The sequence below is a fragment of the Agelaius phoeniceus genome, chromosome 4 (genome assembly GCF_051311805.1).
Source record: "Agelaius phoeniceus isolate bAgePho1 chromosome 4, bAgePho1.hap1, whole genome shotgun sequence".
NCBI classification, from domain to species: domain Eukaryota; kingdom Metazoa; phylum Chordata; class Aves; order Passeriformes; family Icteridae; genus Agelaius; species Agelaius phoeniceus.
In genome coordinates, this window is record NC_135268.1 from 67856614 (window position 1) to 67876623 (window position 20010).

A 20010-nucleotide genomic window follows, 5' to 3' on the forward strand; every position below is an offset into this window, starting at 1 on the left:
CTTTGTCACTCCACAGTGTTCAGAGTGTGTCATTGATTTAGGGAGGGACATTTTTTTCCTGTTTTGTAAGAGTTTTCAGTGGTGGATTAAGTATGACGTGTTTGACTAAGCTATATAGAACTGTTTGGTAAAATTTTTTAAGTCTAAGCAGACCTACATAGATCAGCAATTTGCCTGTAAACTTGACACTGGATCCTCAGTAAATGGAAAATTTTGCTGTTGTAGGCTTTTTAAAGTTAAATTTTAGTCTCAGCAGAATCATCATTATATATGTAAATTGAATACTCAAATCCTCACTGAGTTGCTTATTATATTCCATAAGCTCCACTCTTCTTGCAAGCCTGGGCAAGATATTTCTCACTCTTTCTAGAGCTCACAAAGGTGTGGAATCCAGTCAAAACCTAAAGGTTGAACAAGGTTGCACAGACACTTAGTAGTGCAGTGAGATGTATCTTTAAAAAACAAGTACACTATTCCCTCAGTGCTTTTATCCACCTTTCAGAGTTCAGCCTTCTGAACCTCCATGGAATTTCTTCATAAGGTCTTCTGTGCTTGGTTGGCAGCCGAGTATAAACTTGTTCCTGTTTTATTAGCTTCAGTCCTTGAAATCTTTTTCTGCCATCAGAATAAACCAGACTAGCTATAACCTATTTTTAATGCCATTTGCATGGCCTGAATAACGAGATTTCTCTGTTTCTCTGCAGGCATTCGACCTCCGATCATGAATGGGCCCATGCACCCGCGCCCTTTGGTAGCGTTGCTGGATGGCAGGGACTGTACAGTAGAAATGCCTATTCTGAAGGATGTAGCCACAGTGGCATTTTGTGATGCTCAGTCTACACAAGAAATTCATGAAAAGGTAATGTTGAAGAGGGACAGCTGAGGGGTTTTAGGAAATGCAATGTTTTAATGACTGAGAACAGTGTTGTGTCAGCTGTAACGTGTTAGTGCAGTGTCTGTGCTGAGCTGTGCTTTAGTGCATTGGATGTTGTCCCTCTGCTTCCCTACTGAATTAAGATTCATGGACAGAGTTACTTCTGGGCAAAATACTACTACATGATATCTTGAAATGCTCCTTGGAAACATTTCTGTTGCTCAGCCTTTTCCTGGAAAGACAGACCACAGGTATTGGATTGTGTGTGTGGGTAACTTTCTGATCTCTTTGTTTGGCCAGGGAATTGTGCAGGTTGGGTTAGGCAGCCTTGTGCACTGAGAAATGTCACTGGAAAGGAGTTTCAAAACAAATACTAACCCAAAATTTGCATGGAAAATGTGGTGAACGTTGACCTAACTTGAGGACACATGCAAGGAATTGAAAACTTCTCAGTCTTCATTCATAATAGATCTGCAGAGATAATTGCTGAGATTTTTAATATAATAAAACTTAATTTATACGGTTCAAAGAAAATACACTTTTTTTTTTAAATTTAGAGGAAACTCAAGCTTTTTTTTCCCAATTCCTTTTTATTTTATTATATATCAAGAATTAAAATGTGATAGAATGCCTTTTTTCTGTGTATTTCCTTTTAATCATGTTGAGAAGTTGCTTTTGTTTTACTGTTTATCTCTCTCACACCACTGTTAGGAGTTAATACATGGATTCCATTTACAAGAACTAAATGACACATGAAGAATAAGTAACATAAATGCTGTTCTATTAGTAGATAAGAGCAGTCTGCTCTTGGGGTGAACACTATAGCATTGGCTGCTCCACCACCTGTATAGGTTTATGGTTTTTTTACTAAAATCAGCATCATTTACTTCTGGTGCATCAAGACTAGGGAATTCCTGTGTGCCATGAATGCCTTGCAAAAAAACAATGGGTATTTTCTGTTAGCAGTGGTGTGTAATAAATTAACTTTTCAGATCTTGAAGTTGAGTGTGTCTTTCTCAAATTGCAGGTTTGGAAAAGTGTTTGAATAACTGATGAGTGACATAGGTAATTGTTGCTAATCTTCACAAACTGCTGTATTGAGGGGATTATACTAAAGCTTGCATCTTTTGCTTTTTATTATACAAAAATAATTAATTCTCAATGATCTCAGTAATACATCAGGAAAATATATTTTCAGTACCTATCAGTGCAGTGCCATAATACAGATTTTCACTTGCCTAAAGGATGAGACAGTCCTAAAACATTTGGACCTGCAAGGTAATAAATTTCTAAAACAAAAGTCACATACCAGAATTCATTATCATACTGTTGTATGATTTTCCTTTAACATAAGCTCAAAGAGCAGCTTTATGGAGTGTTAAGCACTGTTCACTTATGTGTGAAAAGTGTTCACTGTTCATCTGCAGTGGAAAATCACTACTTTTCACCTATCTTTAGAGGAATATTTATATTTTAGTACTGTTTGCACAGTACATTATTTGTGAATGGTGCTTTGCTAAATTCAAAATTGTTTTCACAAAAGGTTTTAAAATTAAGAGTTGCATATTTAAAGCAGGATTAAAACTGTTCATGTATTTCTGAATGCACATTTGTGGCCATACTAAATGATGTTGCCCTGTTATTTAAAATACAGATTTTGATAATAGATAGTTAGAAGAGCTACTGAATCCATAGGCTAGCAGATACTGAAACATTTAATGTGAAGTTGCAGGGAGCAAGCCAGAGGCTGGGAAGTTTAGGCTGGGGTAAGAAGGGTGATTGACATTGTTTGATACTCTTAGGTGGGTGACTGTAATGGGGCAGGGGGAGAGGCGTGAACCAAGAATCAGCTGGGGAGGAAAGGGGTGAAAGACATGAGAAGGATCTCTGGGAAAGCAGGAACCCATATTAACTCAGCTTGCACACTTGTGGAGCCTTGGTCACAGAGGTCTGAGGAGTCAGAGTTTGAGAAATTAACATTTTGGAAGCTGCAGAAGGGATTTCTGCTGGTCAGGAGAGTTTCAGGGACTTTTTTAAATACTTTGTTTTCATACTTTAAAATACTGTGTTTTCAGTTTTTCGAGAAAATAGAGTAGAAAGAATTTATAGCTTGTGACACAGCAAAGTTTGATTCTACAAGCTAGGTAGTTTTTCATAGAGGAGCAAGCAGGCTGAGAGATTTTAACATAAAAAGAAAGGTGGAAAAGAAGCAAGGATTTGAATGCCATTTGTGTGCAGGGTCAGGAGCAGGATTTTGGCAAATACCTTTCTGTGTGTGCTCATTCAAGAAAGTTTTCTCCAGCTGGGTAACTGAGTTGCAGTTCTGTAGCAACTCCGTTCTGCCAAGAGTTCATTTACCAATCACTTCTTATGGTTGAGGAGATTAAACTTTGGAAAATAAGTAATAAGTTGTAAAGTTGCAAATAAGAACTAACATGTGGTAGAACTGTGCTTCATCTCAGGTCAAAGCATTTGTTCCCCATTCCACTGCTTTGGAAAGCAACTTGGATGGTGGAGATAAATTTCCCTCCTTCTGGAAAATCAGGCTGCCAGTGCTTAAATGAATTCTGACATTTACTGAGAGTGACCCAAGATTTTGAAATAACTTTGTAGTTAGGGTCATTTATTATGCTTCTTCAGAAATTTACTCATGTGTAAGGTTTGACTGTTTTTTGGTTTGTCTCCTTGTTTCCCATTCTGCCTAGAAAAAGCAGTTTATTTTTGAGCCAGTCTGCAGGGCTGCAATAGATGTTGTTATCCCTTAACCTCTAAGTTCTGTTTTATTGTAGATGTTGCATGTGGCTGTGTGAAGTTGAGTATTACGTTTGTCAAACTCTTATCATGGCAAAACTGGGAGTTCGGTTCATTGCATCCTGTCAGAAAACTTCTGTCATTTAGGGTAAAAATATTTAAGATTTCAGTGTTCAAATTTCTTACTGGAGATTGCTTTGCTGTCTATAAAAGTTACTCACTGCTGTTAAATTGGCTTTTATTTTACAATTAATGATGTGTAAATAAGATCTCTCAGTAACTATCTAAGACTGCTTCCAAGTGTACACAGTGTTTTGGTTTGTTCTGCCAAAAATGCAGTTGTTCATCCAAAAAAATTATTTAAAAACACTTAGCTTGCTTCCATCCTCATTCCAGGTCAACTTTCTTTTTTCACCATCTCATGCTCCGTTGTCTGTTTGCCTCTTTTACCCAATCCCTCTTCGTTTCAGTGCCATTCACAGTTTGCTGCTTTTCCTGGCTCCTTGGCAGCCTACCCAGCACTCTGATTCCTGCAATATTGCTGCTCTTTTCCACTTCTGTACCTTTAAAGGCATAACAGACTCAAGCATACCCTTGAGCTCTTTGTGTTGCCCAGGATTTTTTTGAGTTCATGTTCTTTGCTTTTTGGGCTTCCTGACCTTTGCTGTGTGCTCTGTAACATGGAAGTGCTGTGTAGATCAAGAGGAATAAATGTAAACAATGTGCAAGGACTGGTAACAGGCATCTCAACCAAGGAGAGAGAAAATAGTGGTTCTTGCAAACCCAGATGAAAAGACAGGAAACACAACTGATTAGGAATGGTCTTTAAAACAAAATGTACAGGCTGGAAAGAAGTCAAGAGTTTATTTTAGGCTGAGTACGTTCTTTCATTCTCTTTTTTTCTGTAATTATGTACTTTCCTACATCTTGTTGCAAATCAGGTAGAAGAAAAAACTGTGTGGTTGACTGGATTTACAGCTTCAAGCATTTACTCAGTTGACCAGAACATTGATGAAAGCAGTGACTTGTCCTTGGAACAGTCTGTTGGGTAAACCTGTGCCCCAGCCTTAGAAGAGATTGGGGTAGAATGTGTCAGATCCTTTGACTTCTGTTTTCTGAACCCAACGTGGAATATTTTTCAAAAGGGTACTGCATTTCCATATTTGTAGTTCTAAGTTTAAAAAACTTTCAATCTGAACTTCCTGTTTAAGAGAACTTGAAATTTTTCAGTCACACTTTGACATAGGAATTAAATATAGAAACAATTCTAGTGATGGCAGTTTTATCAAAGACCATTTCAAAGAGGAGGTGAAAAGTGACAAATGTTTTGAAACTGATACAGACAAATCCAGGATGGTGCTGTTGTTCAGCTCTTTGATTTGTCCCTGTTACAGCAATGGTTAACTGAGATAATTTTTCAAGCTTCCAATTCTTTGTTTAGCAGTAAAGCTTGTGTTTACACCATCAGTGCTGTTTATATTCATGATGCAGATGAAGCATTTTAGTTTTCCATCAGATTTAAATTCTCAAAGAGCACAGATTGAAAGGAAGCAGCCTTGTTCTAAACAATAAGGTCTGGTTAGGAGTAAGTTGTCACCTCAGAGCTGATCCAAAACCTTGTAAATGTCCTGAAACCAAATGAGCTTTGGATCAGACTCCTTATAAAAGACTTGGGAAAAAACTGGGTTGAGTTGTCACCAGTGGCTTCCATAACTCCATAATATCCTTTGGTATAGATGTTCAATCCATTGTAGTGTCTGATAGACTTGACCTGAATTCAGCCTTATGAATAGACACAATTCAGCCCTATTAATAGACAAACTAGCACAGAACTCCTGTTAAAGATTTTTCATTGAAGCCTTTTATGCAGTAAAAATGTTTTCAGAGTGTATATTCTCAAATTGACTTCTGTCATTAAAGATGCATGTAATGGTCAGTAAATCCTGGCTTGGAAAGACTGGCTTCTATATAGTATTTAAAAGGAAGTTGTGGGTAGACTATACAGGTTATTTATGCAGTTGTGTGTATGTATTTGTATGTATATATATTTTTAATGTTAATTTTTAGAAGACTAGAAATACACTATCATAGTTATATGTCACATGTGTATATATATATGTAGTTTATATAGTGTGTGGATATATAGGCTTTTAGAGAGTGTGTTTTCAGGAGCCTGCAAGTAAGTTTTGTTTATGTTTGTGTAAAATATTTATACTTGTATTTATGGACAGTATAAACTCAAGTATTAATGTTTAGGGTCCTCACTAGAGAGTATCCTGGCTGAGTAAAGTTTATATGAAACAAGTGGGTTACTGACAGCACCATGGATCATGGGAACCTAACAGGGAGCTGAGAGCTTGTAAAGAGAAGCAAGAACTTGTAAAAAGTAATACAATATAACAGAGCTTTGGAGAGCCACTAAATACCACTTGAGCACACTGGCTTTTCCTTTTAGTTTTAATGGTGCTGGTTTCACATGGATCCTTTGCAGTGCTGTAGGGAGGATTTGAGAGTAGCTCTGAGTCTCTGCAGCCTTCCCCATGTGACAGACTATTGGTTACAAATTCAACATGCAGCTGCTTTTTGCAAGTTAAATAAGGCAAGGCTTACTCCGTTTTGGTAAAGTACATTTGTTCCACCCAAATGTGCAAAATATTTCAAGTCTGTTGGTGACACTGGAACATAATTTTTTTAGAGATGACACATGAAATTTCAAGTCCAAGAAATGCAACACTTTGTAATTTCTAGAACTGGATTAAATACAGCACTTTCTAGTGATGATTTTTGTTTTTAAGATGAAGAGTTTGTCATATTCATCTTGTAATTTATAGGGTTTTTTTTCCTCTGCACTAAAGTATTTTGGCATTTCATGTACTGTGTTATGTTTCTATGCTCTGGATTTGATCCATGAGTGTCTGGGATCAGCCTCTCATAGTCAAATCTAGAAGTGTCTTGAGATGCTCCAAGAAGAGAAGGCTTTGCTGTTTAGTTCTTAGCATGTTAATGTTTTTGTAAAAGTAAGCAAGATGCTCAGAGTTCTTCCCCAAGTAATGAGATGTGTGTGTCACAGTGGTGACTTTGTGATGTTCAGCATGATGGTTAAAATAGTGTGGTACTGAAAGAAGGAAGGAAAAAATGTAGATAGGGAAAACATTTAGAAGGACTTGAACCTTGGATAATCAGTACTCAGGATTTGTTGAATTCTTGGAAAAAGAAATGTCTCCTACTACTGTGTCCTGTGTTCCCTGAGAGCCTTGGTGACCTGGCATGTTGTGAAAGCAGAGTAGTCATTTTGAGCATGAAGAACAGCAGAAAGACCTGTCCAGGCTGCTGTGATGGGAAAAGCTGTCAGCTCATGGAATAGGGAATGGAAAAGACTTGAACAGTGAGCTCTAGCTTCAGCTGGAAGGAAGTCTGAAGGCACAGAAATCAGGCAGGTGAGCTCCATAATAATTTGGTAACAGAAGGAACACAATTCATGTCCCCTGTTTCAGCTTTTGCCTCGGATCCTCTCTTCCCAGAGGGCACAGTTGCAGTGGGATGGGAGCAGAAGTGGCTGTTGGAGGAGCACAGCTGACTCTGCTCATTTTCTGTCAGGTTTTTCCATTGCCTTTCCTTGCAAGAAATCATCAAAGAGCATGGTCTGTCTGCCACATACTCAGGCTGGTCTGGAATTTCTGCCTTGCCTGCTACCTCACTCACAAGTTTGATCTTCTTGTAATAAAATTGTTCTTGAATTTGTTAAAAATTATGTTCGTTATGGAAAATGATGGAGAAAAATCACATTTCTCCCTGATTTTCTCAATGCATCCATCCCCTTTGTTAAGTCATCAGTGAATTGCTTCTATGCACAGTTATTTTTTTTCTAAAGATCATTTCATTGTCTGGAATTGTTGATATTTATGCTGGATATCAGTTTCCTGGGTTATATTTTACTCATTGAAAGACTTGTCAGACTTCCTTGTCTGCATTTAATGTATGTAATGACTGAGAATATAATTTATGCAAATAATTCCAAAATACAGAAACTTTCACTGTTTTTTTTTTAAATCTAGATGATATTAATAACATTCACCAGTGCTGGATATTTCTCCTATTATTTTATGCCTTTTTGGCATATTTCTATCACATGTCCAGTAGCAAAAAGCAATAACATAATTAAATTATCAAATTAATGTGATAAAACACACTTGCAGGGTATTACATTTTTAGCAGTGGATTTCCTTGCTAACCAGCCCTTAATCCTAGGAGAGGCTCAGTCACTAAAAAGAAATTCTAAGAGATTTGTCACTTGCATTTGCTTGTTCCATATCCCATGTGATGGGTAAATAACTGCCTGTGGAAATGGCTAGTGTCAGCATTAAGCTATAGCTAGGAAATATTTTCCCTTTTATTGAACACATTCCCAAGCTTTCCAGTACTTTTCTGTCTCCTCCTAGTGCCAAGCCATAACCTAGATGGACCCAAAAAATGTGTCATAATGGGTCCACCCCAGTGCTCTTAGAGTCCAAATGCCAGTCTAGACTGGCTGAGTTAATAAAATATGCATGGTTATGAAATGAAAATCTGCTTCCCAAAGTGAATCACTGATACTAAAACACAGATGTCTGAGCCAGTTCAGCTGTGCTTTAACCCCTGCTGGATGAAGTCCTTCAGGCAGTGGCAGATCTGTATCCCCAAAATGCACCCACCATGGGCCTTTTGCAGTCTGGGAGAGGCTCTGGCTGTCACAGAGCCTTAGGGGTGTGTCCTTGCAACTTCTGAGCTTCAGTTTCTGCTTATCTGGCAGCTGCACAGATGATGGTTCCTCCTGCAGCACAGGCATCCAGAGCAACCCTTGGGAGGGGTGGGGGAAAATGAGTGATACAGCACAGAATAGGGGACATGGCTTGGTGGAGATACCCAGGATATCATAACTTGACCTTGAGGCTTGAAGCAACAAGTGCTGCAACTGAATTTGAAGAAATTTCCACATCACTGAGGTTGGGAGATCCTTGAACAATTTTATTTCAGCCTCTAATGGGAGCAGAAATAACCTAAGGGCATTTTAGGTGGGCTTTCTGATCCTAAGAGGGACTGTTTCTTGTGTAGGATACCTCAGGCTTGGTCCATGCCATTCCAGTAATGGTACTGGAAAAGCAAACCCAAAACCTGTGTTGGGTTTTTATTAGCCCTGTGTAACAGCTCAAGGTAACACATTCTGGTGAGTGCAGACTTTCTGATTGGGAGCTGCTGGATGTAATCTCCAAAGGACTTGTTTGCACCATTAAAATCAAGGAGTTTTGTGTGTGTGTGTAATCATTTTATAAGATCTGAGCCTACAGCTGGTCTTTGAATTATGTTGTAGCTGCATTCTTGAAGGATGTGTAATTTGTAATTTTTTTGCAGTTCTTACTAGTAAATGCAAATTCTGCCCAAAGGAATCTGGTCTTTATCTGAGTTAGAACTGAAGTTCTCAGTCCAGAAACAATGTTGAAATAACATAAATAATTTTGTGAAGTACTGAGTAATAAGTGCTTTTCTTTCATTTTTTATGGAGTTTGATTTTATTTTCTTTTATTTTTTTCTTTATGTATTTTTAAACACTGTGCAGATCCTGGGTTCCAGCAATTGTAATCTTCTGTGTCCAAGACTCTGATTTGCTGCAATGGTTTTTTTAAAAATTTTGTATGTTGATTATTTTTACTGACCTTGCATTACACTAGGAAATGCTCATATGAGCAGAAATAATTCAGATGACATAATCTGTGCATGTACCAGACTCAAAAGTCTGAACAAGAAATTTAGAGCCTCTGCAGAACTTCTGTGTGAAGTGTGTCATAGGAATCTCTTGAAGTCATTACAGCTGGCTTAGCTGCTGAAATGATTTGTGCATGTTTTGTGTCTTGTAGAACCATTAGGATATTGGCTAGAGCATTGAAGGTGCAAGCACAGGGAAGTATTTTGAAGAAGTAAAATCATGCAATTTGCAGATAAAGAGGAAAATACTTTCAGCTGTCTGAAAAATAAATTGATATCAGCTGTGTGGGTTGCAGTGTCACTGTTTGGTAGCAGAATTCAAAACTGCTGGGGCAGGTCTGGCTCCATTCTCCACACCCCTTCTCTTCTCCCTCTCCTTATACACACCTCTTCCTTTTAAGTGCTGTTGTGTAGGTTGGATGCACTCTAACATAATTTAATTTGTCAGGGGCTTCTGACTGTCTTTTATTTTTGCTTTTTTGGTGCTCTCATAAGTTTGGGGGTTTTTTCTGCAGCATTTTTACTTTCATGCAATTTCTTATTTCTCAGAGGCTTTGGATTTTCCTGGATAATGTCAAGTTTGGCATCTCAGTTAATACCAATTTATGTGACATCCAGTTTTCTGTCAGTGAGAGCTTATTTGCAGTGTCAGTGAACTGAGGGGCAAACATTTGTGGTTTTGTGTGTGAAGTGACCAGTTTCAGTCTCTGTTGTTGAAGGAGTTTGTGATCACTGAATATTTTCTGTTCAGGTATATTCTGTTCATATTTTCTGTTCTGTTCTGTCCAGTGGTTTAATAGTGCAGTGAATGCCTGTATAGAGATACTGCTCTGTTGCTCCATTCAAAGCTGAATGTCAGCTGCCTAAGCATAAAATACTCACTGTTTGTGGGGAGTGTTTGCTCTGTGTGTGCAGATGCAGTCCAGTGGCACTCGTACTGGGCTTGGTATTGCAGAGCATTTCCTGGGCATTGAGGAGAGCTTTCCCTCTTATTAAGAACACAAATACAGATCATGCAGTTCTTTTGACGCTGATCCCATCATGCTAAAATGGAGACTTCAGATGAAAAAGACTTACCAAGAGATATTTAGAAAATATTTAGAAAAAGTAACCTGTAAACAACCCCCTGAATCTGTATTTAATGCTTTTAGTGTCTCTTATACTTGAGAATATGTGTATGAGATTAAACTGAGATTCTGTGGAAGCAAAAAAAAAACCAACTTTTTTTTCTTCATTTTATTTCTAGGTACTAAATGAAGCAGTGGGTGCCCTGATGTATCACACTATAACTTTAACTCGTGAAGACCTGGAGAAATTTAAAGCGCTTCGAATAATTGTCCGAATTGGCAGTGGTTTTGATAATATTGACATCAAATCTGCTGGAGATTTAGGTATGGCTATTACAGACTTTATTTTGCATCTTATACTTGCCTCTAGAAATCTGATAGCATCTAAATCTTTGTATTAATGTTTTCTGTGTATTTTATACTAGCATCATATGTAAGCTGTATAATTTTCCCATCAGAGTATAAAACTCATTATGGAGATACTAGCATTAGTTAATTAAGTGATAATATTAACAGCTTTGTGGCAGGATGACAATCTGCCTGCTCAGTATAAACCCAAGGAGAAAGGCCATAATTTTTCATCTCTTTCTTTCTTACCCCAATTGTATATTTTAACTACTACTGCTGTAATCTAATTACAAAATATAATTCCATCACTGTGGCATACTACTTCTGTTTGAATAAAAAATGAGATCATTATCAACTGTCTGAGACTTATTTATGATGCATGAGGCTTAGTACTAAACCAGTCCATAAAATAGAAATACCAGTTTTATAGGAGAATCGGTTTTTGCTTCTGAATAAATTCAGCTACTGGAACTATGAAGAGATGGTGCTTGATGTTTGACTGTAAGAAAAGCAACTATCTAATCTGTGCTTTTCTTACTTTAATTTTAAACTATCTCCTACCTGCAATCTAAAGGTCAGGTCCTATCACTTGGAGTAAAGATTTTGTTTCTCTTCCAAGATTGTGAAGACCAACGTGTTTCCCATTCTGCTCTGGAAAGATCTTGGAAACATTTATTTCAGCGTGGCAGTGCTTAGTCCTAGCAGTAGCCCCAGTGATGTAGTGAGGAGCTGTAATGTGGTCTGTTTATCAGCTAATGGTAAAAAACAACTCAGCTGTTGTATTGGTGGCAGAGCCTTAACCACTCTTTGCTGAGTTTTATAAAGGTCAGGGCTGCAAGTGTGCAAGGCTGTGTTTTGCCTGCTTTAACTGGTGCCACGGTCAGACACGTGTTGTGAGCCTCAGAAAACCTGTGTGTGTGGAGAGATTGGCCTGGGGTAAAATCCTAGATCAAAAGCCAAAATGTAGGTGCAGATCAAAGGCTTAGACCAGTCAGGAGCCCAGTTTGTGGAGAAAATCCCTGATAAGAGGAAGATCTTTGAAGGTTTGCTGGCTGTCTCTTCTGCAGGTCTCTATGCTGGATTGCAACCCAAGTTACAAACTATGTGCAGCTACATAATTCTTCAAGCTAGGGTACACAGCAGATCTGGGAAATTCTTGTTCATATAAAATGCTAAATGGCCACCTTCCTCATCATTCAGTTCCTGTCTTGTGATCAGACTGAGTTATAAAGTTGAGGGTCCAACCTGTTTGTGTATCATTTAATTTACAAAATATTATTGTCCACTCTGTCAAAAGCCAGTAAAAGGTAGAGGGATTACAGTAAAATCTCTGATTGTAATATTAAGTTTGGGTGAAATGGCTGGGATGAAACATTACTGAGACAAAGAGCCTTCCATTTGTTGAACTGGTGTAAGTAATGCAAATCTTAAGGAGGTAATGTGAGAGTGATCTGCTCTTTATAAAAGGCTTTGATTTGCATTTGAAATGTAGATTTAGACCAGAGTCCAACATATTCCTGAAATTCTGTAGTAACTTCTTCAGTTACTACAACTTTTCACAGAGCTGGCACATTGGGTTGTTACCAGCTTTTCCTATTAAGCATTATTTTATATTAGCACTTTTAATCTTCTTACAAAGCAGGAAAATATGTGTTTCCTGGATAAAACATGCTTTTTCTGCACTGTAGCTGGATGCCAGTGAAGTGGGAGCCCAGGTAATGCCTGTTAACTCCTGCAATTTTCAGCATTGAAACTGTGCACAAAATCACTGAAAGCAGGAGGAAAGGGAAGGGAGCATTGATCAGTGGATATGAGATGAGAGTGTGCTGTCTTTTCCCATGTGAAATATCTCTTCATTTCCTTGCCTCTCTCTTGCTGCTTTTTGTGGTTTGCTATGTCTCTGCCTTTCAAAAATGAGTGCTTTTAGAGTTGAAGAAAAATTGAGAAAAATAAATTCCTGCTGTTCAGGAGAGAATTTATCTGACTTTTGTTCCCTCAGTTTCCTAAGGAAACCTATTAGGGAAGAAGGTATATTGCTCTTCTTCCCAAATACATAATATAATTCTTTAAGCTCCTTATAAAGCATAATTTTGTTGATGGCAGCTATTAGGAGACACATTTATTTAATTTACGTTGCCATCTAAAACCTGCATTGTTGCTCCATGAAAAAGACTTTTTTTGTATAAACAAATGTAAGTGTTTAATATGAGGTACTTAAAGGGATGTTATTTTTCAGTCTTTCACCTCTCCCTCCCAGTCAAGCTTTTTTCCCCATTTTAAAAATGGTGAATTTCCTTCTACCATTGATGTTAGCAGGATGCCAAGATTAATATTCCAGCAAATGATGCTGGTATATCTTCTTGTAAGTCTTAAGGGCAGTGACTCAGCAGACAGGCTCATCTCTGCAGCAGAGGAAAGAAAAATAGTTCTCTAAGTTCCCTGTGCAGGTTTTCAGTGATGGAGAGAAAGCTGTAAAAAAGTACTGGGCAGCAGAATAAAGACATTTGAATGTAAAACATAGATAAATGTAGCATGAGCTTATTATTTTTCATATTACTGTTGATGCTGGTTTTGAAGAGAATGTTTATTCTTCTTCTTTGCTTCCTGAGATACTCTGGTATTAGCTGAGGACTTACTGAATATCTAGTTATGTAAAATCCTAAACAGTAAAAACAGTTCTTGGGTGTTTTTAGGATACAAAACACTTTTTTTTTCCTTCTCCACCATGAAATTATACTATGTGCTGTTTGTTGTCTCAGTCAGCAGAACTGAGACACAAACATTGGTGGGAGCTGGTGATTAGAGAGAGAACATGCAGTACATGGAAAGACTGAAGAGAGACAAGTCCAAAAGGACACAAAGTTTTTCAAGCATTTTGCTTAACTACTGTCTATTGAGTACTGGAAGGTAAAAAGCAGAATGGGATAAGTTGCATGTAATTACAATCACTTGTTGCTTCATCTGCTTTTTGAAGTAAAATAGGCTTATTGTGAGTCTTGAATCAATAATCCACCTTCCACAGTTTTCTGTGGCTGTAACAATTTAGGCTGCTTGATGTTATGCTAGTTTCAGCTGGTGACTTCTCAGCTGTTAGGAACATGGACTTATTTGGCATTACCTTTGCATGCCATGCAGAAGCAGATTTTGCATTTTCCTATTGATGAGTAGATGGGTTCCCTTTAGTGTGGGGGGACCAGGAAAGGACTGGGATGTTGTTTGTTGTAATTCTAAAAACCCCTGTGCAACATGTAACAGATTGTCCTTTCCTGTATCATGATTACCTATAATGAATTACTAACAGTCATCCTGTGAAGGCTCTGTAAGAGTTGCTGTCATTAGAAATGATTTTATCCTTTTTTAAACTTGCAGAGATAGCTTTTGGGAAGTTATTTGTCCAGTGGTGGAAAGCTAATTCTCACAATTAAACCTAAACTGTGATCATTGACCACACCGTTGAGAGCAAGGCAGGTTTCTCTAGGCTATTCAAAACACCAAGCTCAGTGGAAATGTAAAATGCTTACTATGTGACATCTTCAGTGCTTTCCTTCTGTGGTTCAGTGCCTTAGTTTGCAATAAATAAAAGCATGGTAATTAGTAATAAAAAATCAGAGAAATAAGTTGGCACATAGTTGTCAGCTATTATGTCAGGTACTCTGCCCGTCATTACAGTCAGAAACTCAGTATTTGTGCAAGACATGTTGAAATAGGTGTGACTTTAAACCTCATGCTCCTGTATTGCTGTTAAATGGAAAAACTGAGCATTGTTTGGCATCCTCTCCCGCTGCCCGCAGGGATCGCCGTGTGTAACGTGCCAGCCGCCTCGGTGGAGGAAACGGCAGATTCCACCATGTGCCACATCCTGAACCTGTACAGGAGAACCACCTGGCTGCACCAGGCCCTGCGCGAGGGCACCAGGGTCCAGAGCGTGGAGCAGATCCGGGAGGTGGCCTCGGGAGCTGCCCGCATCCGAGGGGAGACCTTGGGCATTATTGGATTAGGTAGGTTGTCCTCATGGTTTCATGCTCTTTGCTGCCCATTGCTTAAAAAAAAAGTGAAGATTGAAGCTGTAAAGATGGAACATTTGTTCACTCCATGTCAAGCATTTATTCCTGTAGATTATATAACTCAAATGTTCTCCCTTTTCTTCAGAAAAGTTATTTTAATGTTCTCTCAATTCTTGGAGTTTCTGTATGTCTTTTTGTATGGGGATAGAATATAAGAAAATAAAGATAGTCTAGAAAGTAATCTTACCCCTAAGGAGTTGCAGCTGGGCCAATTATCAAAGATTAGGAGCAGGGCTCACTTTAACAGGCCACAGCTGTAACCAGTGAGTGCTATAAAAGAGTGGGGTGGCTGGGTGAGAAGGGAACTGGAGTCAGTTGGGTGCTTTGTGAAGAAGAAAGAGTCAGTGCTCTGGGGAGCTGCCCATGAGAAACACCAAGAAGGTGTGGAACTTTTGTGATAAGGAGACAACAGTATGAACCCCTGCAATAAGATGAAAACATGTTTCTGTTGCCATATTGCCTACTTGTAAGAGGAGACACCATCGCTTCCCTTTTCCAGGACAAGAATCCTCCTACTTCAGCCCTGTTACATGTATGTTTTATCCCTTATCCATTTTCATATCTGGTTTTGTTTGGACTTTATTCCTTTTTCAGTTTTTTACATAACTAAAAAGTCTTTGCTCCAGTATCACCCTGCAGAGCAGTTATTGTGTGCATTTGATTGAGCTGGATCTGAAATTGTATTTCAACTCTAATGAGAGGAGGAATATATTCAAGAAATTTTGAAATGTTTCCAGACCTAATAAAATCACCTACTTACCTCTCTGAGTGACCCTAAATGTTTTTCAGCATCCAACAGATGGACAGGCTTGCTAGAGATGAATTAATTACTGTCTGTTACAGAAGTAGAGAAGAAAAACAAGCAAGTCAGTTTCTATATAAAAATTATTCAGTCATGTGCTTGTCTCTACACAGATCTGATAGACTGTGGATGTAATTGCTGTGCTATTCATCCACAGGAATTAGTAATATGATTTTGACAACAAAGCATCATATTTAAATGACTGCTCCAGTTACACATTGCTGTCAAGTAACTCCAGCCTCAAACTCTTACTTTTGGAAGATGAAAATAGCCTGGTGTTACATAGTGCTCATTTAAATGAGCATGCAGTACACCAGAACCATCTTCACAACCAAAGAATTGCCTTTAAAATATGATTTTTAAGAAGTTAGTCATGAAGCTGCTTTCTCAAATCTATACTAATGTAATAATGCATCTCATTAAAACACACAATGATTATTGTGCTCACAGTCACAGCATCTGTACCTAAATCATAGATTGTTTCCAGAATGGAAATGCATACCTGGTTTTTGAAACTTTAGCTTTGGCTCACATGCAATGTGCACGTTTGCTGGAGATATCTGTGCTGTTGTCATTCAGTTTGGTGTTTTTACTGAACAAATTCAGACTTGAGATTAAAAAGAAAAAGTCTTTCATCATTGACTTCCTTAAGTGAGTTTTGCTGGTTTTGTTCTCAATGACTGAAAAGTATAGAGGAATAAATGGGTAATCAGTTTGCCAGTGTGTGTATAAAGCTTTACAAAATGCTAGGTTTTGGTTTTAGTTTTAAAAAGCAAGCCTTTTGTGTGCATGTTACACTAAAAAGGCTAGTAAAAGCTGATTTTTAAGGGCACTCCTCTATTGTAGTTTTTGACCAGTCGTCATCTCTAGCCTTGTGTTGTTCCTATCTATTCCCTACCATAGAATATTCAAAGAATACTAAATTGTAAAGTCACTTTTGAAAACTTCCACTCTTCCTTCTTGTGCATGTGTGTGAATAGGCACAACACTTTGAGTCAGACCTGTTCTAACAAACTCCTCTGAATCTTTGTATTAACGAAGAGTAAAAATGTAGACTTAGAAGATGTACCAGAATTTCTGTGTGAGCACTTCAGGCACTTAGGCTGTGATGTGCACCCTTTTCTAGTACAGATCACTGCAAGAAGTTAGCTGTCCTGAGTTTCAGACTCAAACATGCCATACAGCTAAAGACTTGTTGTCCTTAGGTTGTGTTTCTTCACTAGTGGCCTCTCCCCACATCTAGAGTTTGCCTCAGTTTATGATTTAGACGTGTCAGTGTCAGAAGTGATGATCCACCCAGATGCTGTGAAGTGGATGTATTACACACAAAATAAACAGTTCTCATCATCTGTTGCTCAGCCCTTTCCTCTGTTTCTGTGTCGTGTCTCAGTTTCTGTTCTTTGTCCTCAATGTGTGTCTGAGATCATCTCCTCTCAACCACAACTGTGTTTCTCTGTTCTTGTCTTAAAACTCGTGGTCTCTTCAGCAGTGGGTAGATTAAATTTATCACTGCTGCTGCAACAGCTAACTGCAGACCTTCTTAACATCTGCTCCTGGGCTTTACTCTTTGCCAAAGAGAAACACCCTAGCTCTTGCCTATCTCTGTGCTAGGGAATGACTGTGTCTCCAAAGTTTCACTACTCACTTCCTTATCCACTCATCTAGCCAAGTTTCGTGACTCACTTGCCTTCTTTCCATCACCCACTCTCTTTCCCTCTTCTCATGCATATTCCTGCTTTGACACTTGGTCTGTCCTACTTAATCCTATTACTCTGTGTTCCTCCTTTAAAGTTAACCCCATCTCTCATCCTCTGCTTGTATTGAGCTTGAAGATAAGCAGAGACTCAACAGCATAATGCCTCCTTCATGTGCTTGTTGGAGCCTATCCATCATTGTTGTGTTGTTTGGTTAGCCCCTGAGCTCCTTAGGGCACAGCCTGTGCCTCTTTCTGTCTTTGTGAAGTGTCTGATTCTTTGAGCCTTACATAAATAATAATATCACATCATTTAACAGCTGTCTTTGTCACTTTTAATCTTTATTACTGTCCAGTGTCCTACATTTTAAGTGCTGCATCACAAGTGTGGATAATAAGTCCTGCATTTAAAAAAGACAAAAAAAGCTGCCTTTTCACCTTGTGTCTAGAAATATAGGGGTTTGTGGGTTTTTTTTTAAGGAAGAATATTTATGAGCAGCAGCATGTAAGTACTTGGATGAATAGACATCTGGCCCTGGTTCTGCTCTAATGATAATTTTACAGCAGTGAAGTTGCACTCCCTTTCCCTTCCTTCTGAGTGAGAAATGCTGATGACTAATGACTAATGCATTTCCTCACCCAAGAAAGGTGAAATTCTTTTAAATAAATTTGTGTCCACATCACAGTGAATGTCATCACTCAATTTGTCTTTCCTCACATGCTCTATTCTCCCAACAGTCCCACTGCCCTACCTAGATGCTTGGCCAAATTACTAACCTGTGTTATAAGTAAATAAGGCTTAAGAGTTGGGTGGTATTACTCTGCAATAAATGATCTACTCTTAGCAGTCCTACTGGCTCTCTTAATGTGCTCAGCAGGAAATGTAACAGAACAGCACTCTCCCTATTTCAGAGTTCTCCAAGAAGGAGGAAGAATTACCCATATTCTCCACTGCTGTTGCACAGGCAGGAAAGAGCTGCTAAGTGAAAGCACTTTTTCTTTCCATGGAAGTCTTCAGGCAGGTCATCATCATCATTTCCATGGTATCAAGGTCATTTTTTTAATAAAACTTTGCAATACCAGCACAGGATGAGTGTGCATTGCCCAAGGGCTGAGCAGGGTCCTTGACCTGCAGCTGCTGTAGTGTCACCCCAGATCAGGTCATTGGCAGGGTCAAGGTCAGACACACCTATAAATTGGGATGTTTGGGTTGAGGGGAGTTGGGAGACTTGTGGTGGAGTTGAATGGATGAGGCTATAACAGGAGATCTTCTGAAATGATGAATGGACCTTGCCAGAACTTTGATTTCCTTGAAAATAAGCTTTTGTTGCTTTCTGCTTTTTTTGCAATTGTATGTAACATTCATTTTCTGCATTCTTCTCACACTGCCAACTAATAAATTAAGGTTTTGAGCTTAAGATTTTGCCCTCCCTGAAAGCAGCCTTGAATATTCATAGCAATTTGATATGCTCATAATATAGAGTTGTCCCAAAGGTGGGATGCTTTGTGTGCTGTATTGTCCTCAGTGTGTTGAGGTAGGTTTTGAACCACCCCTCGTGCCCAGGAGAGTCTTATATAATAGAAGGTTTTCAGGAAAGGAAAAAAGGTCATAGTTTTATGGTTGTTCTCTATGTTAGATAGTAATTTAAAAAAAAATTGGCAAATTCCTTGTGTCCAGTTGTGTACTTGTTTAATGACTAAGACTAAATATGAATTGTCAATTGCAGAAGAATTCTATCCCATAAAATATTTGTAAATAGGATAATTCTGATTAGAAATAGAGATGTGATTCCCTAGTGTTTCTGAAGGAAACTTCTGTGCCCATTGAAGAAGGCTTTGGTTTATTAGCCTGGGTGGGGTGAATGAAGTGTAGCTTTAACTGGAGAGGCTGTTGTAAGAGATTTTGCTGTTGTGAATCCCCTCAGGTATTAGTGTTGTAAAGACTGTAAAAAAAAAAAGAACAAATGACAGAATGTTGCATGTGAAAATGAATGGAGCTGGAGTAACAGTTATATGCTTTGTTAAAAAAAAATGAAAAATATTTACAGTTGTGTGACTGATCCCTTGAGCTGTGAACATGCCAAAATTTGGAAACAATACAGTGTTTGTGTTGAAAATTTTCTAATTCAAATTTATAAAAATAGCCTGGAAAGCAAACAAGTAACATGCATGCAAGTGTTGAAATGAAAGATTTTGAGGAAGATTCTAACCTGGTGTCCCCACAGAAAAGCAGACAGCCCCTGTCAGATTGATATACTGTTTAATATTCCAAGCACATCTGTCACTAAGCACTGCAGAATTGCTGTGTTCACATTAAGTGATCAGCAAAAACCTTTCTTCCTGTGCCTTCTGAAGTTTATTCAAAGAGAAACTGAAAAGCTGAGGGAAATCCCTTCAAGCACAATTGGAAAGAGATAGGATTTCCCTGGATTGATTTGATGCTTTTTTGAACAAACTTAGACATTGCAAAGGAAAATTTGTTGACTTTTTTTGGGTTTTTTTTTTTTCAAATTAGGCATTGTTATTATGGTTTGTCAAGTGATGCTTTTGAAACATCTTTATCCAACATTTGTAGTATTCCAATGTGGATATCTGGTCTGTAAACTTCTAACTTGAAAAGTGTGTTAGTTCTCACTCTTCAAAATGCCTGTAACTCATTAGATGTACTCAGA

General features: G+C 38.3%; 1 protein-coding gene across 13 annotated transcripts in view; it reads left to right on the forward strand.

Annotated features, from left to right (window-relative positions):
* Positions 1 to 20010, forward strand: part of CTBP1 (C-terminal binding protein 1) — a 182341-nt gene that overhangs the window by 144113 nt on the left and 18218 nt on the right. For all 13 annotated transcript variants that reach the window (XM_077177829.1, XM_077177831.1, XM_077177832.1 and 10 more), the window contains 3 exons: positions 705 to 859; positions 10611 to 10755; positions 14571 to 14777. In XM_077177829.1, the coding sequence (XP_077033944.1) occupies positions 705 to 859; positions 10611 to 10755; positions 14571 to 14777 (507 nt within the window). The remainder of the gene's footprint in view (positions 1 to 704; positions 860 to 10610; positions 10756 to 14570; positions 14778 to 20010) is intronic.